Source organism: Leptinotarsa decemlineata, unplaced genomic scaffold, assembly GCF_025532065.1.
Source record: "Leptinotarsa decemlineata unplaced genomic scaffold, Ldec_3_MD MMD2_tig00000010_RagTag_RagTag, whole genome shotgun sequence".
NCBI lineage: Eukaryota > Metazoa > Arthropoda > Insecta > Coleoptera > Chrysomelidae > Leptinotarsa > Leptinotarsa decemlineata.
Genome location: NW_027412538.1, coordinates 9,729,871 through 9,757,260, shown reverse-complemented (window position 1 = coordinate 9,757,260; position 27,390 = coordinate 9,729,871). Strand labels below are relative to the sequence as shown.

Genomic DNA, 27,390 nt, shown 5'->3' with positions numbered 1-27,390 from the left:
TCTATTTGAGTTCCTTCGCGTGTTGGCAAAAAACAAAAAAATCAGAAGAATGCCCTCAAGACACTATTATATATTATATAACTGTACTGTGACAATTAATTTGAGATCTTCATGCTGGTTATTGGAAGACACGCATTCTTCAAGTCTTCTTCGGCTTGTTATGGTGTTGCTCAGTGAATGTATTAATTAACAAAATAAGTTCCTGTAAGGAAATGGTGTAAGTACAGAGATATTTCCAATTTAGACTTTCTCATCAGAAGCGGTGTTATAAATGTTACAACTGTTTAAAAAAATATCATACTCATTATTTACAGATGCAAATTGGACGAAAAAGTCTATCTGTAACAACCACTTTCTTCTAGTTGAAATATTCAGCAGAAAAGTGACAAGTTGTTGTTGCTGATTGACCAGTACATTTTCATACATTATGAGTTTGTACGGTGCGGCTGTAAAAAGTCCCACACCTCTCAAATTTTGAACGGAACAAGATCAATTATTATCTATAAAATTAACATAATTTGAAAGTTGATCTTAATAAAACAATGATGTATTTATGTATCGCAGAAGAATCGTGAATTTGCAGAAAACAATTTCCACTTAGAACAGGAGCATACTTTCTTGACTCCTGTCAGTACTGATTAAAACTCAGGGGTGCTGCTTGGCACCGACCTGAATATGTTGTAGATTCAATGAAAAAAGCCTATATGTCACTGAAACCGTTATACTTCAATCGTTTTATTTCAAGCCAAACTCTAAAAACAATGCTTTGTGACAGTATGGTGCTAAGCCACTTCAACTACTGTGATTTCATATAAGGACAATACTCATATATGGTTAGGTTAGGTTAGGCCCAAAGTTAGTGGGTCTATTCGACACTTCACCGTACCCGCAAGGGTTTATTGTGGCTCACACCTATTCACACTCGGCCAAATAAACCCAGCTTCTTAACGAGCCGATTAGTTTGTATGGTTAGTGGTCTTTCAGGTCACATAGTAAGAGTACGGCTCTGCCGAACTCTAAAAACCTGATTCGCTCCCCAGCGGGGAGCGAATCAGGTTTTTATGTGCTCCGCTGTTTCATTATTTTCCAAACAGAGTCCGAGTCTCTGAATATGATGATTCAAATGACAGTGATCTGTAAGAAGGTCTGTTAGACACCGTAGTTCGTCCCTACTGTAGTCCAACATCTGTTTGGTATCAAGCTTCGAAAGGTGAATAAACGCCTCGGAGTGAGACAATCCTGGAAGATTCTGCCAGAAGTCCATGAATCGTCTTGCCATCCAGGTGTTCAATCTTTGTCTGGCAAAGCCTAAAGCAATGCCAATGACAGGTTCTGGTCAGATGAAGCTGCTTGCAGCACCCTTCTCTGCAAGGAAGTCGGCAGCCTCATTGACTTTCAGGCCAGTACGGCCAGGAATCAAGACCAGAGACAATCTGTTAAGTCTCCTTGTACAGGAGAGTCGTTTTTGGCAATTAGCTATCAATTTGGATGTTGCTCGGTAGGAGCCAAGAGCCTCCAACTTGGTTGGATTCTTCCAATCTCTCCGCACACAATTTCCGATTGAAATACAGTCGCATAGGTTCCTACGCAGGTTGATATCTCTGCCCTGGATCTGCGACTGGAAACATCTGCACCAGATCCATCTGTGAACCAACAACTATCTGCTCTTAATATTTTCTTCTCCCGGAGGATCCAGTCCTCTCTACTCGGGAACAGTACTTTATAAGGCAGTTCGTAGTTGACAATTGAAGGCATAAAGTCAGAGGTCATTTCCAGAATGCTGGAAATGACCTTCCAGTGTCAACCAACAGTCTGTTACACTCTGCAACTCTGCATTAAATTGATTTGTGCAATTGGCAATGTGCACAATTCTATATGCAGTCCATTTATCCTCTTTCCAGACAAATTTGGAGAGGAGGTAGATCTAGAAGGATATCCATGGCCGCTGACGGTGTGGAACTGATGGCACCACTTATGGCCAGACAAGCCTGTCTCTGGCACCATAAGTGGTAATTGGTCTGACAATCATCACATAAATCCAATGGATTAGTTTGGGATCTTAACCCCAAGTTTTACCACAAATCCTTCGAGTTATCTACAGGGACAGTCTGGTTTTGTGTAAAACTTGAACACTCATATGACTTGGATAAAAAAAGATTATATAAAGTTCAAAATTCTTGTTGCCGTCTAATGTATGGAATTCGTAAATATGATTCCATTTCTGAATAAAAACACCTGCTGCCCCAATAGGAAAAACCGCATGGTTCATCGTTTGGGTTGGTTTGTTTATAAATTGATTACCCATCCCCACACTTCTCTTTCAATACAGAAACTAATTCTGCTCAATTCTTCAAGAAAAAGATCACTTTGATCTACTACTTGAAAATGATCACTTGGTGATCGAAACACGTGTCGAGGTGTTGAAATAACGGTTTGGTGTTGGGGAAAAACTCTAGTAATGTTCATTACTATATCAAAGGTTCCAAACATGGCATCACAAGCGTCAATAATGCAATTAATTCAGCAAAAAACGTGTGTATTATCCGGTCAATATAGACATTGGAAGGTACATAAATTTACAACTAGCTGCAAACGCGTGTAATTGTTCAAAACATAGTTAAAAATAAGATTTTGAAATTCTGAATGATTGCGATGCCTGGGAAAAAAATATTCGAGGTCAAAGGAAAAAAATTGGTTTTTCTTCTATCATACTTTTATCATAAAATAACTTCAGATAAAAATTGTAGACCATGAAATTATCTACAAAAAATGTATCAATACTTTTTTTTCTCAGCGTCACCGTTTTTGAGATACGACGAGTCAAAAAGTTGTAATCGTCATTATATGCACACGTTTCCACGCCACCTTTAAGGTAGTGTACTTAGCACGTTTTTTTAACGTGGTTTTCCCAGTAGGCTTATTCGACATGTCTGTAGTGATTCTGTCAAATTGAAAACTTGCATAATAAAATATATTAGGAAGGGTTGGAAATTATAAAAGCGATTGAAATTAAAAAAATGTAAAAATTTATTCATCAGAGTCATAACCTTCAAATACTTCTTCTTGTCGTTCTTCTTCTTGGTCTTCTTCTTCTTCTTCTTGATCTTCTTCTTCTTGATGTTCATCCTGGGTGTTGGTAAACTGCGTCAAGAGTGATGTATCGCATGTTTCCTCGTTGGTATCAAATGAATCCTCCACTATTGGTGATTCAGCATTAGAACATGACTGGCCTTGACAATATGTACATGCCAGAGAACACAACAGTTCAACTTTTTTACAACCACATTTAGCGCTGCATTCCTTTTACAGTTGCAAAAAATTGTGTTCAGCAGTTTTTCCGGCGCAGGTGGGGGTAAAGTCTCAATAGGTTCTAATGCATTGTCGACCAACTTCCAACCCCAGTCTTTTGGGTCTAGCTGATAACCAAGCCACACTTGAACTTGGTAATATACCCGGAAAAGATGTTAATGAGCAGCAACTGAGGTTGGAGGAAGACAAGCTAATTGCACCTGTTTCTTATTTGTAGTGTTTTTTACGAAACATGCATATCGATATTTATCTAAGCAGGTGGTTTTTTTCGGAGCTTTGTACATAGAAAACAAAAACTGAATCCCGTTGGTGATAATTTCTTGTTGAGCCGAATTACTTTTTTTGAAAACTTCAGCACATTGAACTAAATCTTGTTTTTCAAACATTTTAAAGACTGTTGCTTTACCCCTCCTTTCAAATGCAGACGTCGTATAACAGCCAGTTATTGCGTGTAAAAATAGAAACATGATTTTGACTCTTTGAAAAAGTAGATAAACTTTTTGACGAATATATTTCGGTTTAACTATGAGCTTTTCCTGGCTTTAGAAAGAAAATAGTTTTTCAGGTGGAGTTCGAGCAGTAAGAAGTACTACATCTTCACCAACAACAATAGTTGTATTTGTGAAATCAAATTGCTCTATAGCTGTTTCAATAATCAGTACGTCGGCATCGTTAGGCATCTCAGAGGTGTATATACGTGGCATATTTATGGATATAATGACGATTACAACTTTTTGACCCGTCGTATCTCAGAAACGGTGGCTCTAAGAAAAAAAGTATCGATACATTTTTTGTAGAGAATTTTATGGTCTACAATTTTTGTTCGAAGTTATTTTATGATAAAAACTACCGTTTTCCTGAAAATCGCGAAAAACCAATTTTTTTCGAGATTTTCGACCTTTGACCTCGAATACATTTTTTTCCAGGCATCGCAATCATTCGGAATTTTAGAATTTTATTTGTAACTATGTTTTGAACAATTACACGCATTTGCAGCTTTTTGTAAATGTATGTACCTTCACTCTTATTTTTTAGTCTAATTTGACCGGATAAGTAGGAGAAGCTGGTAGACATTTCAAACACTTTCTCTGACGAAATAATTTTCATTGTTCTTTACCATTATCGTTATTTTTAAAATTTCATTCATTAATGGTAAATATAGTATAAATTGTTATCAGTTTTTGTTGAAGTACCTATGCGTTTTAATTAATGCTGTGAAAAGCTTTCTCAACATTTGATAGCTACACAATTTCTTTATATTTTATCGCCGTTTTGCGTCACCCAAAGTCTACTTGATCAAAGTATGCGTTTCTAAGTCTACATGAAAAAAACTGAAAGCTCTGTTTTTGAAAGATGACTCTAGCAAAACATCAAGTGTGCTACATTTTTGGAATTTTTGGATTTTTGTTTTGAATATCGCAGGAATACACAAGGTATCTGATTGAGAAAATAGTTTTCTATGTGAAAAAGTGCTTTGGAAATGCACAAAAAATTGCTGTACAGGAAATGTACAGCAACTTTTTTAAATTTACATTTTCGAAGAACATGCTGTAACTCAGAAACGATGATAAATATCGATATGCAGTTTTCACCATTAGATTTGTCATAAAATTTGACCCCCAGACACAATTATCAGTTTCCATCTGTCTTATTTAGTAGCAGGAGTTTCCCTTTAAAAGTGTCCGATTTGGCCCACTCTGTACCATAATCGACAGTTTTTGAACTTTTCAAACTTTAAATTATCCATTCAAAGCAGGTTTCTTGTATTATACTCTCATTTCTAGGAAAACCAAGTTGAAATGGATCATCAGTTTCTTGTTAGTTGCATTTCTTTTCATAGAGCACACTTTCGAAACAAATACAGAAAGCCGGAAATATAGAAAACCAAATAGGAAACCTAATAATTCTCAAAAACAAAATCCAGTTGCTTCACAAGACAGGAAAGATGAATTGAACTTTGAGGGATTTCCGACTTCACAAAATTTAAATGAAATTATGTCAAGCATGTATGGAAGACAGTCAACAGGAGATTCCAGTATAGAAATTTCAAAAATTGACGAAGCTCTGAAATTTGGAATCCATTCTGCAGAAACTCTAATAAATGTTCAAGAACCGTTGTGGTATGAGATGGGTAAGACAGAATGGGTTTGTAATACGAACCTACGCTCTGATGTACTTTCATTTGTATTTCATTTATTTGTATTTTCATCTATATTTTCATTTTGAGGATTGTATCTTGATAAGGATCACCCTGCGAGTAAAGTGGCGGATTTTGGGAAACCAAACCGAAAAGCTCTGGAATTGTCAAAATATGGATTTGCAACCCTGGAAGCTAGTAGAAAAGTTGCCCAAAGGTAAATATACTTCGGCAAAATGTTCAACTTTTGAAATAATGCTCAAGTGTTATCATATAACATAATATAAAAAAATAAAAAGCGAGAAGAATAGAGACTGAAGAAACTGTTCATATTTTAATTCTTTTCAACACTATCTCATTTGTCCATTAATTTGAACAACTACTTCATTTGTAGAAGTGTAGAATTTAACAAAAACTGTATCAGTAAGTATGTATATCAAAAATTATATGTGTAAGTGTTGTATAAAATTAAACTCGATATTTAATTTAATGTTTTCTGTAGCATTATATTATTATTGTTACGAGTAAGTACACATTGAGGATAGAGACCAAAACTCATCTCCGTCCATAAGAAGTAATACAGAGGCGTTTTCTCAAACTTATGCTGTCGAAAGATTCCAGATTTCTAATTGATCGTCTTCATGAAGAAAGACGACTCAATCAATTCCAATGTACTCGAACATTGAAATCAATCGGACAGAAGAGTTTTCATTATATTAGTACAAGAATATTCAATAATCTACCTCAAGAAATTCAGGGCGATATGTCACGTTATTCATTAAAAAAAATTGATGACATACATTAAAAGTACCCCTTCAGAAACCATCCATGATGTATTCATCTAGGAAGCACTGATCTTTTGATCTTCACTATTGTGCTTTAATGTTCTACTAATATACTAAGTGACAAAGAAAGGTAAACACCCATTTATATTGAAAAGTTTATTGAGAAGTTTTTTCTTACATACTTGACAAACGATTGAGTTTTCAGAAATTTGGATGATCGTGAAAGCAGTGAAGTTCAGTAGTGTGTAATAATGACCAAATTCAACGCCAGAACCACAGTGAACAATGACTGCATGAATATTATAATAGTGGTCTGCTAGATTGAAATGTTCATCTATTTCGAACCTTCCAAAGAGTTTATTATTTCCATATATTATTAGTATATCATTAGTTTATTAGTCCCATAAGTTATACTCTTGTCAACTGAAATATATTTTCAATTACATCAAATAAATTGACATTAATAATAAGAATAAAACTGTAAATACTATTTTTTTATATGTTTTTAGATAGTGAGCAAATGCTGATATATACCTAACCTCTCAATTAGCTCACTTTTTTCCTTTTTGCGGACGCCCATGATGTTTTAACCACTTTTTTATTTGTTTACAATTACGAGCCTCAACTGAATTATGAACAAGGATGCACCGTCAATATTTTTTTCCATTAATTTATTTGTTTGTAGAGATAAAATTCCTTGTCCAGCCATTGTTGATTAAAACAGTACGAATGTTTTGAATTACCGCAATTTCAATATGACTGCTACTCTTGCGCTCGTCTTATGACGAAAAAGCCTATGAACATGAACCGATCCCTAAAAGCCAAAAGTCTTAATCGGCAATTCTCACACGCTGTTGTTCTCCTGCGACGACGGGTGCCTCTAGCTCTGTGTTCTTGGCCTTCTTGGGTCCATGCCTGATAACCTTTAGAACTGTACACAAAAATCGATTGGTTCTTCTTGAAATTCCTCTAACTGAAAAGCCAACAATTCGTCCTCTCTCAAAATCACTAAGTTGAGGAATACGACTCGAGGCATAGTGTTAACAATACGAAACACTTTACAACAAACTCTTCAACAGTTAAAGCTTGAGTAAAAATAAAAACAGGAGAAATTGTAAATGCGCACACAAAAAAAACAGTTAAGAAACTGGTCAGAATAGCTTCTGATACGGGTGAAATTTTACTGACTTTTTACTGGCCTCAACATAAATACACGTGCAAAACATTATTGAAATATTTTCAATATAAATGGGTGTTTTTCACTTAGTATATATTTACTACTTTCAATCATGATTGTCGATAAGATAAATCTACATAAACATTTCTTTTCATACCTATTATCAAATGTTACCTACGTGTATTTTTGTTTTTTTTTTTAAAAACATAGTTAGTTACTCAAAATTGTATACATTTTCTATGATCTATGCTCAATTTCACTAAGAAATGAAAACTTCAGTGAGTAGTCATTGTATTTATTTTGTCTTGAAAATATTAGTTCTGTACTTGATTTTACTTTTTTTATATTGGCGAAATAAATTCTATTCTATTGCGATGATGAAAAAATATAAATTTTGGAACTGACAGCAACTGATTATTTTTTGAAGTTTTCCAGAAAATATTAGTCGTCAGTTCCCAGATTTTCCGAGTTTGGCAAGATCCCGAATACTGGAAGATGACTGTCCTCTCAAAGGAAAACCAAGATGTCCGCTGGCATCCCAAAGGTACAGAACTGCTGACGGCACTTGCAACAACTTAGCAGAGCCATGGAAAGGGTCTGCTATGCTGCCACTACAGAGATTTCTACCGCCCATTTACGAAGACGGTAAGGAAATATTGGTCAACGAAATATTTTGGAGGTTCCCTTTTGCAGCCAATGAATTGATTTCATAGGTAATTTGGAATGTACGATGCAGATTTTTCAGACTCTTAGTCGTTATTATCATTATGAAACAAGGGTGTGTCCATACTTTTCAGCAATACTCTCAAAGGCGTACACTTTTTCAAATTTTTTTATCTGTAAAACTTCAAGTAGGTGACTTTTGGTATAGTAATCTTCAAAATACAAATTGTTATCCACTGATATCCACTCCACTTTGTAATTTAGTTTTCCTCGAATATTTATTCGATATTTTGATAAACTGTCGTGAATGATAAGGAGCGTTATCAAGAACGCATCCAAATTTGGGATCAATGTGTTTTCAAACCATTCTTCGAAAATATTAGCTTCCATGTTCTTATGATAGTCAACATTGCAGTCCTCAAGTTTTTTTCACATAATTTAAAAGAATTTGGAACTCATCCTTTACTTCCTCCGCAATGCACAATGATTAGTCGCGATTTTTTGTTTGCAGGCATGTTAGGCGTACACATTCTCGAACCATCAGCCCACCCTTTCGCAACTGTGTCGTGAGTGTAATACCAAGAGTCGTCCAAATAGAAAATTTGCCGTTCTTGTCTATATTTAGTTATTTGTTCTAAGTAATTGATATGCAATTCCACTATCCTTCTGCATTACATAACTGTTTGATGTTTGTTCATTATTTTGAATCTAAATCCTACTTTCTTTATCCAACCGTGTTAGGAATCACACGTTAAAAGGTAAGACCTCGTTAGTCCTTAGCTCGCACAAGTTTCTCAACTTCTGAGAGATGTCGTTCGTATGGGGGCGGCAGCTGATTAACGGAAAAACAGATTTAAAACAGATTTAATTCTGAAGAGTTTTGTCACGTTATGGATGGAAGTATTCAATTTCTTCCTTATGATTTCAATTGTATGAATCTCATTGCTTTTGTAACAGTCGTATATTGTTTTTTCAATGATTTTATTAGATGAACAGCTGAAGCTTTTGTTGATCCTATATCACGTCGCGTCTTGCGTTCATAAGGTTTGTTTTTGACCATCTTACGTACAATTGAGAAAGGAACTTCGGTTAAATCTGATGTTGCTTGTAATAGTTTGTTTCCCTCGAAACCAAACTTGAGATGTAGATTCTTGTAAACATTGAAACATACCCTCTGTGTTTCAATATTCAAATGCATCCGAATGGTATTCACTGGTATCTCTTTTTCGTATTGTTCACAATCGCCATTGGAATCACTACTCTGAAAAAGGCCGCATTGTTATCATACTCGTTATTACTATTAATACCAATGACGCCACATTTCAAACAGATAACAAACATTTGAAGTAATTATAACTGCACCAATATCGAATTTCAACACTCAAATCGCGATCAGTTCCTGAACTGAACATTGGCGACACAACGGCGATACTCATCCCCACATTCTATTCGTCACCGTAACATATGGTTTCAAATTTAATTTTATGACTCTTCAGTCAATCATAAAACTCGGTTAGTAAAAATCATCCAATACGAACCGCCAATTCTTCAGACCACGTGGACTAGTTCGCAGCCGGTTCATTTGCATGTATTTGTTTTTTTGGCCCTTGAGAGTACCGTCAACTTCAAGTGTGCACAATATCGTTTACTCCGCCTATACCTGCTTTTGTAATGAATGAAATGACCTGGGATTATTTCCCAAATTGACACAAAATGTCACTAAATTGTATCTAGTATACTCGGGGGGGGGTGTGCCCTTCCTCTAGATCCGCCACTGCAGAACCTCTCACTCAGATACATAATTTCAAAGGTCCCACGAGTGGGTGCTGCTGTTCTAGTTGAGTCAATTTTGCTTCTGTGAAGAAACAGAGTTAAATCACATTCACATTCGGTTTTTCTCTTGGTATTTCAGTGATCAGATACTTCCGATTTTATATTATGACTTTTTCTTGAAGTACGAAAGATTAAATTTGTGGTATGCAGTTATGACAGACTTAACAAAACTTTCGTGGTTGGTTGAAGTGCCTGTATAGCTAGAGAACTGGCCTTATATCTGTTTAAAATCTGTTTAAAATCTGTTTTTCCGTTAACCAGCTGTCGCACCCCTACGAACGACAACCCTAAGCTAAGGATTAACGAAGTCTTACCTTTCAACATGTGATTCCTAACACGGGTAACGGTAACGATCGTTCTAGATTTCTCTAGTGGTCTCTGTACTCGCCTTGTATTTTCCCGGCGAGTCAGACTGCATTCATTCGCTGACTGAGATATCGGTCAGGAACGGCTTCAGATTCGATACAATATGTCTGCATACCGCAAATGCAATCTTCCGTGATATATTACAGACTTACACCGAATTCCAGACCAGCAGCATGCCTTGATGAATTAGTTGTTATTCATACAAAAGAAATATGTGACTCGTGTCATTATCGTATAAATATTTGGTAAATTTCCTTCACCAATTTACAGGAATTCAGAGTATTAGAAGGTCTGTACTTGGACCACGACTACCGTCTGCCCGTGACATCAGTGTGAAAATTCATGGTGAAAGTAACAAAGAACTGAAAAGTGTCACGTTGATGTTCATGCAGTGGGGACAGTTCATCGATCACGACATCACTTCTGTCGTAAAGTCGAGAAGTTTCAATGGGTCAATACCAAGATGTTGCGATGGTGGTGGGCGGAGAATGTTACCTCCTGAACTGACAGTAAGTAGTGGTCTAATTACAGCGATAGTAATTTATATATCACGATAGATGTGGTGACTTAATTAGTCCAAAGAAAATCTATTAGGGAATGTGCAAAATCATTTGGATGCAGAGTCTACGACCCAATCATTGATTATAAAGACAAACGGAGAATTCAGGTTGCTCAAAATGATTTTTTTCTATAAATCCAAATGTTACTGAAGTGCTGGCGGAACAGCACAACAAATTAACCAAAATAGTATTGATGAACGCACTGTTCGATGTTGGTTTGCAAAATTTCGCACCGCAAACTTTAGCCTCTGAGATGAGCCCCGAAATAATTGGCCTATAGTAATATAAGACGAGGATTGGACGACCTTGGTGGAGACTGACTCATCACAAACGATGCGTGGGATGGCGGAAGAATTGGACGTCAGCACCCAAGCCGTTTTTGATGGTTTACGTATTTGAAAGGTCGTAAAGCTCAAAAAGTTGGTGACCCACGATTTGAATGATCGACAGAAATTGTCACGTTTCGAAGTTTGTTCTTCTTTGCTTGTGCGCGACCAAAATGATCCTTTGGATCGGATCGTCACGTGTGATGAACAGGAGACGTTCGGGACAGTGGTTGGACATCGATGAGCCCATCAGAAAAGACCATGATTACTGTACATATATTGGTCAGCAGCTCTGCTGACTCATGGCAGAATCCCATTGTGAGGAAATCGACGAAATGTACCGAAAATTGCGTCAGCTGCAGCCAGTACTGGTCAATAAAAGAGGTACGATCTGACTCCATGACAACGCTCGTCCGCATGTTTCACAAATCACCCTCCGAAAATTAAACGAATGGAGCGTCGAAGTTTTGCCTCATCCACCATACTCCCCAGACCTCTCGCCAACCGACTACCATCTTTCCAAGTAATTCGATATAGCTTCTCTCCGATAGAACCTTCGCCAACCAGGACCAGGCAAAAACTGCCTTCGTCGGCTTCATCGAATTCTGAGCACCCAATTTTTATGTCGACGGCATTAATCGAGTTACGTTGGCTGATTCAAATGGCGCTCATTGAATTATTGAGTAATTCACTGAGATATTACATTTAGAAGTAGATTAATGAAAACGGACAAAGCTTTTGACACATTGTATCAATGTTCGCTTAGGACAAGATTTACGCCGATTCGATTGTTAGTATCCACAATCGTCTTCGGGTAATAACTGACCTTATTCTTCCGAGATCTGACTATTCATCCTCTCTTCCCTCTCTCCGCTTCATCGGTTTTAGCGGAAGCTCACTGTTTAGCGGGAGTTGGCCGTGTTCCGCTTGATTAGAGGTTTCCATATGTTGCATATATATACGCTAGCTTGGCTAAATGATGGTTTCTTCCCGCTGTGTGTGTTTTTTGTGCTTGGCAATGCGAACTTTCGATGGCCTCTTAGTTTCACCGATGTATGATTCGGTGAATGCAATTCTTGGAATTGCAGTCCGCGTTTGGTGGTCTAATTTTTGTGAGGCTGCTACGGATAGTGTTCCCAGATCCGAAGCATGTTCTGATGTTATACTTGGATCCAATCCTTTTTATCCTTTCCAGCAATCTTCTGATGTAGGGAAGTACAAGTACTGGTTGTGGCGGCTTCTCTTCCTTGTGGAGGTCTTGAGTCTTCTAGCTAAAGCCTGTTCCACCATCACTTTGAAGTAACCATTCCGTTTAAGGTAATTTTTGATGATGCTCGAGACTTTCCTTTGTATTGCAGAGCTCGAAAGCACGGTCTGGTAGAGCTTTGATGATTCCTCTCTTAGTCGATTGATGATGGTTGGATTCCTGGTTGACATACTGTCCTGTGTGGGTGGGTTTTTGATGTACAGATCCATCCATTTAGTGTCGGTCCTCTTAACCAATACGTCTAAGAATGGAAATTCGTTGTGGACTTCCTTCTCCATTGTGAAAGTACATTGTTGACATGCTTCAGTAAAGTGTTTAGTTCTGCATTCCCATGGTTCCATATTATGAAGGTATCGTCTACGATTCTCAAGCAGACTCGTTGCTTCCTGTGGGCTTCTTCAATGGCTAGAGTTTCAAACCACTCCATATATATATATATATATATATATATATATATATATATATATATATATATATATATATATATTTATGATGAGCTGTTTAGCTGTTTTCTCGGGTTTCGCTCCGTGTTCTGTGTATTTTCTCCCCATAAGGATTATTTTCACAACGTTTCGGCAAAGTCTCATTTGCCATCTTCTGGTGATGTCTGGTTTTTTTCAACTAGACTGATTAATTCGAACTCTGTGTCCCAATTGTTGCGTTGCTGCCACTACCTGTGTTTGCTCGACTACCTGTTTTCGTCTTATTACCTGAGCTGCCTCTCCTGTCTCTGTTATTGTACCTGTATTGTCATGTACCGAGTTTTGCCTCTGGAGTTGAGCAGTCTGATTGCTTGTGCGAAGTGATAAAACCGATCTGCATGTTGATGGTAATCTTTGCGCATCATCCCTCTTGTTCATATTATTAGGTCGTTTTTCAATTTCGATTGCCTCTCTGATTGTTCGTGAGTAAAAGTTCTCGTTGCTTGCTAGCATTTTTGTGTTGTCGAAATTGATGTTATGTCCTGTTTGAAGTACGTGTTGGAAGAGAGAAGACGTGGTGACTTTTCCCTTCACTGCTAGTTTGTGTTCATCTTTGCGAATGTTGATTCGTCTGTTGGTCTGGCCGATGTAAGTCCTGTCACAATCATGGCATGGTACTACATACACTCCTTGTGATTCCAGTGGTATCTGATCCTTGGGATCAGATCATTGGGATCAGATCCTTGGGATCTGATCCTTGTGGCACAAGTAGCAATGGGAACGTCGTGGATTTCAAATCAATTTATATCCTTATAGACAATGGAAGTACAAACTAATGAAATGTACCATGAAACATTGTCAACCACCTTTAAACAAAGATTTAAGCCCTTCTACAATGAACAGAACAGATTGCACGAGTGTACAATTTATTCTCGGTTGAATTCATGCTGGTATCTCAGAAAAATGCAGAAGAGTAATGAAACGAAAATAATTAGATGGAACGTAATGTACTTTGACTATATCGATGATAATTACAGTTCTGGAATATTTGCTTTGTTCACATCTATTAGATGATAAAAATTATAGAAAGTGTACCTATGTCACAATATGTATAGTCATTCAAAATAATACATCTACAACTTTTGTTGAAGATATTTATACATTTTCTCATATATTTATTAATTCACATATATATTTGATGTATTCATCCAGTAATTTGATAATTTTCCGAGAAAATTCTTTTACATTCAGCGACTCCTCTCTTTGATCCTCTCATATCGTATATCCGTTCGAATACTTGGTCAACTGTGGAGAGTTTGCGTGTATATAAGTTGATCATAAACAACTCATAACTCTCCAAGCATGTTATGGGCCTGTAATTCTTAGGAATCAACAGTCTTTGTTCTTGGAGATTAAAACAATCCGCTCTTCGACAAACCAATCCGTAATCGGATGCTGTCCGTCAAGCCATCAGTTATCCTGACGAGATAGCGGTGGGTGCTAAGTGGGTGTTCAGCCCATCTGGGCCTGGAGCAGCAAAATTCTTGGAAACCACAAGAGCAGTGCATTGAGCTAATGCTTTCAAATCTCTCTACTGAAATCTACGAACTGCGCTAAGGCTGGAGTATCTAGGTTGAGTGGCACCTGGTGTCAATTAATGTACTTTCTCTTGATCAGAGGTCGGCGATAAATCTACTACACGGAATGAGCGAGATGGCTTATCGCTTTGCTAGGGTTTCCGCTTCTCGCTCGTCCTACTAGTGACGTTTTAGCAGGTACTAGCATTCGTATCCTATCAAGGTTGTGCTGTTTAGTGGTCAGTAGAACGCCGTGTGCTAGATATGTCAAAATTTGGCAACTATTAGCCTTACGGCAGTCGTGTTGTGCCATATGGTCCACAAAGGCAAAAGTCCATGCTCTCTATTTGAATAGTGATTGAAAATCGGTGAACATCTCCGACAGTCAGGCGGCAATTAAGGCACTCAGACTGGTGGGAAGCTAAGGGAAGGAGCTAAGAACCCAAAATAGGGTCACTCTAGCTTGGGTACCCGGACATGAGAGTCACAAGGGCAATGAGGAGGCCGATTTTCGAAAATATGTATAAAGACATCCATAAATTCATGCATGCAAGATGAATCGATAGATAGGTGGAATAAGCTCCCGGGAATGAAGCAGGTGGAAGAGTTCATGAAGAAACCATCGCCCAAATTCACGGAGAACCTGCTGAACCCCAACCGTAAGGTTGTAAGGGTAGTGGTGGGTCTACTAACGGGGCTTAGCCGACTCAGGAAACGTATGAGCAACATGGGTCTGACAGAAGAAACTCAATGCAGGTTCTATGAAGAAGAGAAGGAAACCGCACTGCATGTGCTCTGTGAATGCGAAGCAATAGCAAGGCTGAGACACGCAAGATGCGGGGAAGGGAAACCAGAGGCTGCCAGCTAAATGAAGGAGTCAATGTCAAGGCTTTGGAGTCTCATCAAAGAGATCAAGCATCACAATAGATTTGAAAAGGTCGCAGTGAATCAGGCCATGGGCCAGCTTTCCGGCAATATAATCTAATCGGTGTACATCGTGGTGTTAATTCTCCACATCCAGATGAGCCACTTCTTGTAGCTTCAGTAGCCTGTGTGTTCTGATTATCTCCACTGGGAGCAAGATGTGAATCTCCTCCCTAACCGCGCCAGTGGGTGGTGGAACTACTAATTCCACCATTTCGTTAAGAGACTGGGGAGAAGTTATATAGGCACCCCTCTGAAAATAAGATATATAACCCCTAAGGTTTTGAATGAAAAAGGAGGCAAGATCCGGATATGCTCCATACACAGAGCATGCGTTCTCCCCATCTACCCTCTTTGGTCTGCTCACTACTTTTATAGGAATGTTCAAGGCTATTTCTCAGCTCAAGTGTCCACTGAAAACGTACCTTTGTATCATTACCAGGGTTGTCTTCGGTAAGTAAGTCATCGTTATGGGTGTCACCACGTTGCACATCTGCCACTGGAGGGAAAGTAGTAACCTCCCTCTCGGACTGCCTCTCCGGTTTTTCACCATTTGTCCGGAAAAGGGGTGGTGCAACTCGCCAAAGGCTAGGTATTTCATTATTTTACAACTAGCTTCTCCAATTAGAATAAATTTGTATGGAAAAACTTGTAAACTCATGCATCTAAGTTTCAGAAATAATATAAGTAACATAATTCATAAATAATGCTACTCTGCTTGTTTTGTTTAAGCATCCATCTTGTCTACCAATCAGCGTGTCTTCAGATGACTGGTTTTTCGGAAAATTCGGTATACGTTGCATGGAATTCCTGCGGAGTGCACCTTCAACTAGGATCGACTGTGACCTTGGATGGAGGGAGCAGATCAACCAAGTGACACCTTTCATTGACGCTTCTACGATTTACGGAAGTGACATCGAAATATCTGATTCCATTAGAACATTCAGAAATGGTGAGCACTTGAGGAAGCTTAGTTTTGTGTAAGAGGTATTTCAAGAAACTATTTATGGTAAAATTCAAAAATTGCCTCAACATTTTTTTTATTTTTAAGATTTTAGAGTTTTATGATCCCCCACAATATGAACAGAACTATTAATAGAAGAAACCAACAATGAGGAAATCACTCTTCTCAAATCCTTGTTGGAGAAAAAATGAGAACTTTTCATACTAACTTTGAAAGAAATAATTAGCATAAACATAAAAAACTTCTAGTTATTCTACGTATTATATGAATCTGAAGTCGATCTTGATAATTGATAGGAATTTTAGTCATGAATTTGTTCTTCAACAATTTTCAAATGTTTCACGATCCACTGATATCTTCAGAAACATGAAGAAACCTCTACAATTGATAACTTTGATAGTTCCATAAACTTCTTGAGATAAGGAAAAAAAAATTATTCGAAAAATATCGGTAGTGATTAGCACAAAATAAAAGCCAATAAACTATTATTTATATTCTAATTCACATTACAAAAACCAGATGAATTTTGATGAAGTCATCACATTTATAATACTAGTTGTTGCCTGCGGCTTTGCCCGCATAGAATTTGGTTTGTCACATTAAGTTTCGTGACAGACCATTTCAAACAAATAGTTTTTTCATCACTCCAAAACTTCTGGTTTCCAACTGACGAAATTCAATACAATCTTTAAACCCCCATTTTGCCCCCTTGGGGGCGGAAATTCCTGATTTCCTTTCTTGATGCTCATTCACGCTATACAAAAACCTACCTGCATATTTCAAGATTCCAGTTTCAGTTGCTTCGACTGTACGTTAATATAAGAGCGGACAACAGCTAGTAATTTATATTTTTACTCAAAAAATACGGAAACTAAAAAAATATGCCAACTGCACTAAGTAATGAGTAGCTTCGAGAATCGAAATACGTAACCTATAAAAAAATTCGCGTCTGTCCGCGTTCGCGTCGCGTTCTCGGCGATGGCGCTTCATTGCTTAGACCGCCCCTCTACCTCCGCGCTTCGTCCGTCGTCGTCTCACAGCAAACGCGATGCGTAATGTTGCGTCAAGTTAATCTTATCGTGAGAACTTTTAAACGACTCGTCCAAATTACTCATCTATATTAAATACTTGAAATGACAGTTGTATCAATTTTTATTAGAATTTGACAGATATTCTACAATGTACATTGTAAAAAAAGTATCCAATTCAATTGTATTTATGGCTCAGTATTTTGCATATAGTGGGTACCACATAAGAGGTAGATTGACTTTAGTTTCATTTGGAAATTATCAACTTTGACAGGTGCAGATACTTATAACATAATTTTTTTTTCAACTTTTATTTCCTTAAAATTAGAGTACAGAGTATCAAATCTTTACTTATTGCTCTCTAGAATAAATTTCGAAATCGACCGCACTAACCTGGGCAAAGTTGCCTGTCTCTCATGTGCTCGATCAGAGAAATTTAAAGTTAAATGTGCATTGTTTGACATGGTGAGTAAGCAAAATAAACTGTATTTCTTATATTTCTGATATTGAATATTTTACTTCCGGATGTCATCAACACAGGGGAGAGGATATTAACACTTGGTATTTTTTTTTACTTTACTCACTTTTCGAACATAAATCAATGAGCATCATAATTAAAACAATAATTTTTCGAACTAACAAGTATATCAAGTATATGTTTAAATCGGTTGCAAATATGAAACTAGCCATCTCATAGATACTACCATATGTTTGAGAATTTTCACCTTTAGGAAAAATTACTTATGGCCGAAACGATAACGTTGAAGCTTTACAACCTCCAGACCCACCTGGGGGCGAACTATGCCGAGCTGGAGCCCTCACGACTGACTGCTTTGAACCTGGAGATGGTCGAGTAACAGAACAACCCGGTTTGACTGCTGTGCACACAGTTTGGATCAGATTCCATAACAAAGTAGCTACCGTTCTTTCCAGAAACAATCCACATTGGAGTGATGAAAAGGTATGTTCAGTAGGATATTCAGATTTGAACTTTTTTTATTTGTGACTATCCTGTAAAAGTTAATTTGAATTGTTTAGGTTAATACGTATTCCTACGCCAATGCAATATTCATTTCCACCCAAATTTTGAGCAATTTCATTCAATTACTTAGTAGTTTCAGCTTGTCTTGTACTATAATCATGGATGCCATTAAAAAAACTTCCTGCTTCTCTTCTCCAGTTGATATCTGGTCTGATATCTGTAGAGTAGGGAGGGTAAGTGTAGACTCACAGCACTTAGGCCACATGTGACCCATTGTACATCCTCCCGAGGAGTTGTCCTCCTAGGTCATCGTCCAACCTGTCCTTTCTAGGAAGGTGGACAGGTCACTGGGAGACATCTTTCTTATATTGGCAGGTGCAGGCCAAGACTCGCCGAACACACACTCTTTTTGGCAACCTTGAGGTGTCTCACGGTGGCCTCCGCGAAGGTTTTGGAAGGTGCAGCGATATTACTGTCGTTGCGCGGCTTCGTCAACCTTCTTGAGGTTCTCTCCGTGGAAGTGCACAAGTGAGGGAGCTTTCCTGCAGGGGCAGCCGGTTTCTTGCCTTTATTCAAGGCGGAGCTCTTGGCGCTCGCTGCAAAAAGTGCCCTTGCTTTTGGAGGTGATCTGCTATGTCCAAACTCATTCCAAACGATAGATTGGGGTGGACATTTCTATTCATCCCCAGCCACCGCCTTAGTTTGTATTTTTGTTGTTCATGTTTTTGTGCTGTTTCATTCATATGTGTTCCCAAGGGAAGAGTTGGTCACCTCTGGCAGAGCCCCGCATTACCAGAGGTAGGCTGAATACAATAAGGTTTCTCCCGGTTCCTCAAGGAGATCATTCGTGACCACATTTCACCCTGCGGCCATTCAGCTGTCGGCACGATTCCTTACACCTTAGCTTGGGTAGGCTGGTCCACGATGGCATATTTTGCAAAGGCTTTTGGAGAGTTCTATTTCCCCTCACCCTACTTATTTCTGCCATTGGCCTCCAGTAACCTGGTCGTTCCCCTATCCGCCACCTCCTGATAGGTAGCCCAATCCACGGGTATCCAGTTGATATTCTGATCTTCATGTTTATTGTTGTGCAAAGCTTAATGAACAGAGAATCTGCTCGAGTGTAATAAAGGTGAAAAGTTCTACACCCACCTCTTTGCAGTGAAATGATCACCTCGAAAAATGATGGCTTTTTGAAAAAAAAATTTTGAACCTTCGTGATTTCATCTGATGATCACGATTCTGAAGTCAAAACTTGACGCTTCGGGGATAATTCTCGAAACACAAATGGAATATGTCGCATACGACAAAATCAGTGTGTCACATTTTCATTATTGAATTGAATGGACAAAGAAAGAAAAACCAAAACGGAGATCATATTCTTTGTGTGACGTAAGTTAGTTGTTAAGTGAGCAATAACAGATATAACACCGGTTGTACAAGAATAACTTTTTAGTATACAAACTGAACATTGAGCAGAAATCTTTCTAATCTGTTAATCACAGATGGATATGACCTATGGCACACATATGAAAAACATTTCTTTTTTGAATACAGTTTTTTTCATTTACATTAATGATTTTTCATAATTATAGAATTCGTCAGCATGAATTATTGAAAAAAAAACATAATGTCGGTTCACAAAGATACCCCTAGATACCAATTTTGAATGAAATCACATACACAACTACAAACCGTACCGCTTGTTTATAAAATCTGAGAATAAATCACAAATTTATTCATCTGATTTTATGAAGCAAAGTTATCATTGTTATGAATTTGTTCATTTTAATAATTTAATTTTAACTCAGTAAACCACGCGCTTTATTATTAAGCCCCACATGAATAATAATAATAATAATAAATCAAATTTCCTGTAGGAACTATTTGAACAGAATACGTTTTCACCTGAAATGATTTATTTTATAAATATATAATATCCCTACGATTATCAAATGAACTAACCGCCCCTGTTTTATGGTCCCACTTACTTCAAATGTAAACACACTCTGCATAACCTCTCATTACCCGCCACCCCCCGTCGCCCATAAGTTGTACAGAAAAGGGTAGTACCTACGATATCCGTTTCAAAACACATGTATTATATTGGTATAGGCACCTTACAGGCATGGCAACTCTATGTCTTATTATTACCCTGAGATTTTATCCATTCAATACAATATATTCTATTATTGTTTTGGTGATTCCATCCCCGATCTACTTCTGAAGATACTCTTACGTTTTCCTAGTGGATCAACCAATAATTGACTACACTGTACCATAATCAAAATTCATTTTATTCAACTATTAATACAACCAAACACTTCAACTAAAACTTCAACTAATATTGAAATGTCCATCGCTTTATTAGATCGCTATGTACCGCACTGTCCACGAAACTTGACTTCACTTGACTACATCGATATGCTCGTAGGTAGCGTTTATACTTATACGGTAAACGAATTATCCCGACATCGATAGAGAAATCGGCAGAATTCCATCGAAACTGCGCGAAGACTAGAATAATCGCGGCTGCGCGCGGTCACAATTGACTTATGGCTACCAGCGGCGGCCTGCATTATTTTTTTAGGGCATAATTTACAACAATACGGCCAAAAGTTAAACTATGGAAAAATCAAGCATTTTAGGAATTCACGTCGTTTAATAAGAACACGTGACACATCATTTTCATGATGGAACGGACACACTCATTAGTGCAAGATAGTGACCATCATCGACCTAAAGTAAACGATATTCCAGAATTGAAAATCGATATTCTTTCAGAGTATTTCATTTCTCGTCTTGAGTTGGAGCGAACATCAAAAATGTCACTCCATTTAGTGGACGAGGTACTAATCGACTGCATATCTGAAATTTTCCCGATTCCTCTGAATAAAGAAGAAAAACTTTCTTATTAGTCAGTGGGCTATGCTCGGATATACCTACACAGTAAGTTGAAATATGGTTCAAAAAACGAAAGAGTGTATTACCTATGGAAAAAGTTATAAATGTGAAATCTCTCACTTCTGGATGTAAGAAAACATTACAAGAAACATTGGCTCTTCAACAAAAAGTATCTTTCAAATTTCAAACAATAATTATTCATCTCCATATTTTTCATCTGTGTTGTATACACTTCTGTTCATTGGGATTTCAGATTTTTCAAGAAACCCGAAAAATAGTGCAGGCCCTCATTCAGCATATTACTTATCACGAGTTCTTGCCGATTTTATTGGGACCCGAGGTTGTACGGCTGTTTGAGCTGGATTTGGTGCGAAAAGGATATTATGACGGATATGATGGAAGAATCAACCCTGGGATTGCAAATTCCTTCAGTGCAGCAGCATACAGGTTTGGCCACAGTATGGTCCAGAATTCATTCATAAGAACGGATCATAATCATAAACCTATATTCAATAGTAAGTATACTCAGTATATAGTAAAATAATGTCGCGTGGAAAAAAAGAGGGAAAAGTTATATTTTTTAGTATTATATTGTAACGAATTAAAGTATTAACTGTCTTAAACAAATTTATTTATGAACATCATTTCACTATCACAACTAATTTATACACAAAACTTAATTTACAACTTAGTATACCTACAACTAACGCTTAATTTATCTTCACTGTTCGAATTATTTATTTAAACGGACAATTCGCTTTCTGAATACAAACTGCCACCCTGGACTGGAAGCAGCCTATTTATATCGGCAACGATCGCTCCAGATCTCTCTAGGGGTTTCGGCACTCATCTATACCTTTCGCGGTGGTTCGCGATGAGTCATGTGTTTACTGGCTGAGATATCGGTCAGGGCCGGCTTCAGATTCGTTACAATATTATTAAAGACGTTTTAAAACTTCAAGAAAAATATGATATCGCTTGTTAAGTACACGGATACACACTTATTTCCATTATTTTTGCCAGATGTATCTCTACACGAAGAAATGGACAACTTTGAAAACATCTGGAGCTTCGGTTCGATTGACAGACTACTTCTAGGTTTTTGTAATCAGCCGTCTCAGCGACGAGACGAATTTATCTGCGACGAACTGACCAACCACCTCTTCCAACCATTCAACTTACCATTCGGTATGGATCTGACAGCGATAAACATCCAAAGAGGACGAGACCACGGTATCCCTCCTTACACGTCCTGGAGGCAGCCATGCGGTCTGTCTCCGGTAAAAGAGTGGAAGGACTTACTGAGGATTTTCAATGTGGATACTGTGGAAAGATTCAGAAGGGTGTACAGACATGTGGACGATATCGATTTATTCTCAGGAGGGTTGGCGGAGAAGCCGGTTCGGGGAGGGGTCATTGGCCCTACTTTTGGTTGCATTATCGCTCAGCAGTTTCTCAATTTGAGGAAAGGAGACAGGTAAGAGAGCCACTTTTCTGAGTTTTCGAAGCAAAGTAGCTCGAAACAAAAAACTCATGAGCATTTTTTGCGATACAGTATAGTATATACAAAGTCAATGGGCTTGTTCCATGATTTTTAGTTTATAGTTCACTTGATAGAAATTTTATATTGAAAAACAATGCACTTTGTTTCATCTCTCTGAGTACCGTAGTTTTTCTGTAATTAATTATCAAAAATCGAATGTGGTAGGGTGGTGACGTCACGCCCCTATTCCCGCTTCTTGTTCGATTGACCAATAGGAACAATAGAAATAATCAACATTGCCAAATCATAAAATTCACGAAGCCTATAATTATCAATTCAATTATGGAAATGTATATGAACCCGTTAACGTTTCAATTAATGAAAAATTCTCCACATGGAATAAAATGTACACGAAAAATCATGTTTGCAACTAAGTTCTATATCTGAAATCAGTACACGAAGTCGATAAATCACAAAATATTTACCTTAACTATGATTTTATGCATTATTTAATAATATACAGTTGTGAAAATCAAAAAATATAGCAAACTGGATTAAAGAATCATTTCAAATAGTCAATTTATTCTACAATTCTCAATCTGTACAACTGCAATTTATTATAAAAAAAACGATTCTTACATACATAACTCTTTCTAATATAGCTTCTAAATTCAAGCGTTATAGGCTCGCTTGGGTAATTTGTTGAATCTTCCAAAATTTGAGGAAGGTTGAATGAGGTCAAGTATAGACAGAATTGATTGTTCTCGAACTGATCCAACAAAAGCTTCTGAGGTAATAATACCTCATAAGATAAAATTTGATTAATTTTGTTTCATACTTTCAGTAACAGGATTAACTCCAGATAATACTTTCTGTGGAGAATACTTGAAGTTGAAATAAAAAACTCTGTCATCAATCAATATTTTCGTTCCCTTTCATTTATAGTCACTTTTTGAATTATTTCTATAAAGTCTTGGAAGAGTAGAAGGATTGTAGTTCTTTCTTTTCAATACCTTCACCCATTTTTTTTTCTCATCATTTTATTCTTTGGGAACCTAAACTCATTATATGAAATAACTCACTTATAAACCAATGCGCTTTCTGTTATTTTTTGTCTTGCCGCACAATTAAAATCAGCACAAGAATGCACCGTATTAATATTCAAATATATCTCTATAACACTTTCAAAACATACACAAACTGAACTCGATGAAAAAACGAATTGTTCCTACGCGCTGTCAGCTAAGAAAAAGTTGAAACTCAATGTTGCAAAAACAAGCAGAATGTATCCGATATGATATACATTTTCAATGCCGAATAAACCAATAAATTGTGATATGGATACTCCATTTGCCTGAGAAAATGAACGATCAATTTAAATTTTCTGTAATTATTCATTAATTTTTTTAAAGAATAAAGTCAGCAAACAAATAAATATACAATAATAAGATGGCTCGAATCCACGAATTAAGCATAAAAATGGACAATAATATTTGCCTTGATAACTGATATGGTACAAGTTTTATCTAAATATAATTCTAAAAAGAATTAGACGAGCTGTATTTTCAAATGGTTTTTGAAAACTCTTAAACCCTAAAAAATAAATCATTTATGCATTCATGCCACTCACCAAAAAATAAGAAATTCAACGTTACTGGTATATTAGCCATATTGTCATCCAGTCAGCCAGCGCCCAAAATGAATGTTGAGCCTAGTTTTGTTAAAGCTGGACTGATGATTCAAATGACAGTGACCTGTAAGAAGGCCTGTTAGACATCGTAGTTCATCCCTACTGTAGTCCAACAACTGTTTGGTATCAAGCTTCGAAGGGTGAATAAACGCCTTGGAGTGAGTCAATCCTGGAAGATTCTGCCAGAAGTCCATAAATCTTATTATCATACAGGTGTTCAATGTTTGCTTGGCAAAGCTTTTAGCGATACTAATGACAGGTTCTGGTCCGATGAAGCTGCTTACAGCACCCTCCTAACTTTGGAGTCGGCAGCTTTATTGCCTTCCAGGCCAGTATGGCCAGGAATCCAGACCAGAGACAATCTGTCGAGTCTTCCTATCGAGGAGAGCCGTTTTTGGCAATTTGCTACCAATTAAGACGTTGCTCGGTAGGAGCCAAGAGCTACCAACGCCGCTTGACTGCCCGAGCATATTTTTATTGACTTGTGTGTGAGGTTGGAATTATCTAATCTCTCCGCACTTAATTCAATAGCGTTAATTTCCGCTTGAAATACAGTCGCATAAGTCCTGGGTCTGTAACTAAAAACTATACTGCAACCATACTCTGAAACTGAAATAAACTGAAAGTCATCCTTTGATTAGAGACCATGATCTAGATACCGACTTTACTCACTCAGGCTTGTCCTTCAAGGACACTTCAGTCCAGTAGCCCATTTATGAACCAGCCTAGCACCACTGATGGCTGTCTGCTCTCCTCGTTTTAGTTTCATTGCATTGCCTGGGACTATGACATGTTTTGATATTGAGTATTTACTGTAGAAGTAGTATATTAAATCCGTTTCATTCATGATGGACATACAAACTTAATAATAGATATATTTTGTATGCTTCAGATTCTGGTACGAAAATGGAAAATTCCAGTCATCCTTCACGCCAGCCCAACTACAGCAAATTAGACGCATAACTTTTTCGAAAATATTGTGCCAAACAATGACTGAAATCGAATCCATTCAAACTTTCGTTTTCTTAGCAGCAGATGATATCCAGAATGTTCGAGTCCTCTGCGACAGCTCAGCAATGAAAAACTTCGACCTGTCTCCCTGGATAGAAACTACTTTGAAAGATATCGATAACAGAGTAGGTTTTGACTTCGGCAGAGAAGGCACAGATCAACTTGATGCAGACATTTCATCCAGAGGAAGGAAAATAAAAACAAAAAACAGAAATAAACCAAAAACTCAGTCTACTACTACTAAAATAAATGTCAAAGGCTCAGCACCCAAATATTCCAGCGATGTTAAAACTGAAACTCACTATAATAGGAAGTCTTCGAACACCGCAGATAAGCCGTTGGAAGTCAACATCAAAATCCAGTATTTTTTTCCTACTACTACTACAACTAGTACAACGATGCGTCCTCGCAAAAAGAAAAAACGGCCTCCAGTCGCCACCACTAACGACCAATCAATAATAATTACACAGAAGCCTTTCACAAATAAGAATCCAAACAAAATCAATCCATCATTCACTCAGTCTACTTCCCAAACGAATTCGTACGCTTCAAGGCCAAACATTCGTCCAACTTTTATATATGATAGACCGACTAGTGATAATGATTACAGTCTCCCAGGGAGCAGGCCTAGCCATATCTATAACCGCCCTGTAAGTACTGTGAATAATCAAAATTCGAACAATGTTAGACCTTTGCCTATTCATGACAGACCCAGCTCAGGTTTCGATATAGATAATTATAGACCTACCAATTCATATAGCAGGCCTAGTAGTCCAATTGCTATCAATATTCCAAGCGATGAATACAACTTTGGTTCAAATATCAACAGACCCATCAGTAACTATGATAACGACATAATCAGTGTTGATCAGTTCAGTTACAATAGTGGCAGACCCAAACCTGACACCAATTATCAGAACCCAGGGTTTGAGGACTATGATGAGGTGATTTTTGAAAGCGAGCCTTTCAGTACCTCACAAAGGCCCTACGTTTATAAACCAAGCAGCAATAACTACGTGTTCACCTACTACAACACACAACAAAGACCTCAGCAAAGCAGTTATGATCCAATTTCTGACTATTCATATACACAAAACGATAGATATGATATACCGAAAAGACCCAGTTTTGGACAACCCAGCCCAAGTTTCATAAACGACAAAGTTGGGAAACCCAATAAAATATACTCAGTTGGCCACGTTTACTCGTTAGATGACGATAGGATTCACGACAAGCTGGACTTTAAAACGAGAGTTGTGACTAAGATAAAGGACGATAGAAACAAAACTAGGTATGTGAAAATTTCTTCCGTCAAGACAAAAGCTATTTTGTCATCAAGTAATGCGTTTTTCGATGCCGTTTTGCAAAGGGACGGAGATGACGAAATTGTCGAGAGAGGAGATGAAGATGAACGAACCATGCGACTGGTGGATATTGATGTGACTCCCAGTGAAATGAAGTGAGTACCAAAAATAACGTTCAATTTCAGAAGTGAGCAAACACCAAAGAGTTCATTGATTGAATTTTTATTGTTTTGTTTTCAGTCATAATAACTGGTTGGTTTACAACGAAACTGATGACCCAATGCCAACATTCTTTATGCCTGACTTCAATCTCCATACATCGTGCTCAGAAGAGATTCCTAAGCCAATAATGTTGAAAACAAATGAAAATTTTCACAAAACGAATGATTTAAAATAAAATCTGGTATTGTTTAGTCGAGTTTCATTTAATTAGTTTTTGGTTAACTTTTTGGTATGTCAAGAGAGTATGATAATAATAAGAAATGAGGTTTTTCTTTTCTCTCCCAGAATAATAATTTAGTTGAAAATTTCGAAAAGCGATACATGAAAATGAATAGATATTAATCTGGCAACATGACACTTCGGCATACAGGTAACTACACTGTAGAAATGGTGCTGAGAATTGGGTACATTGAAGCGGAATGTGACGTTTGATTTGGACTTATGTCGAGGGATATT

General features: G+C 37.5%; 1 protein-coding gene across 1 annotated transcript; it reads left to right on the top strand.

Annotated features, from left to right (window-relative positions):
* On the top strand, positions 1-27,117 carry LOC111511194 (uncharacterized). The gene is made up of 11 exons (XM_074171414.1): positions 1-217; positions 5,094-5,440; positions 5,537-5,663; positions 7,836-8,053; positions 10,541-10,779; positions 16,079-16,298; positions 18,070-18,299; positions 21,478-21,739; positions 22,248-22,701; positions 25,290-26,867; positions 26,953-27,117. Exons 1-11 carry the CDS (start codon positions 213-215, stop codon positions 27,107-27,109), a joined length of 3,837 nt encoding a protein of 1,278 aa, XP_074027515.1. The 5' UTR covers positions 1-212; the 3' UTR covers positions 27,110-27,117.
* The last annotated feature ends 273 nt before the right edge of the window (positions 27,118-27,390 follow it).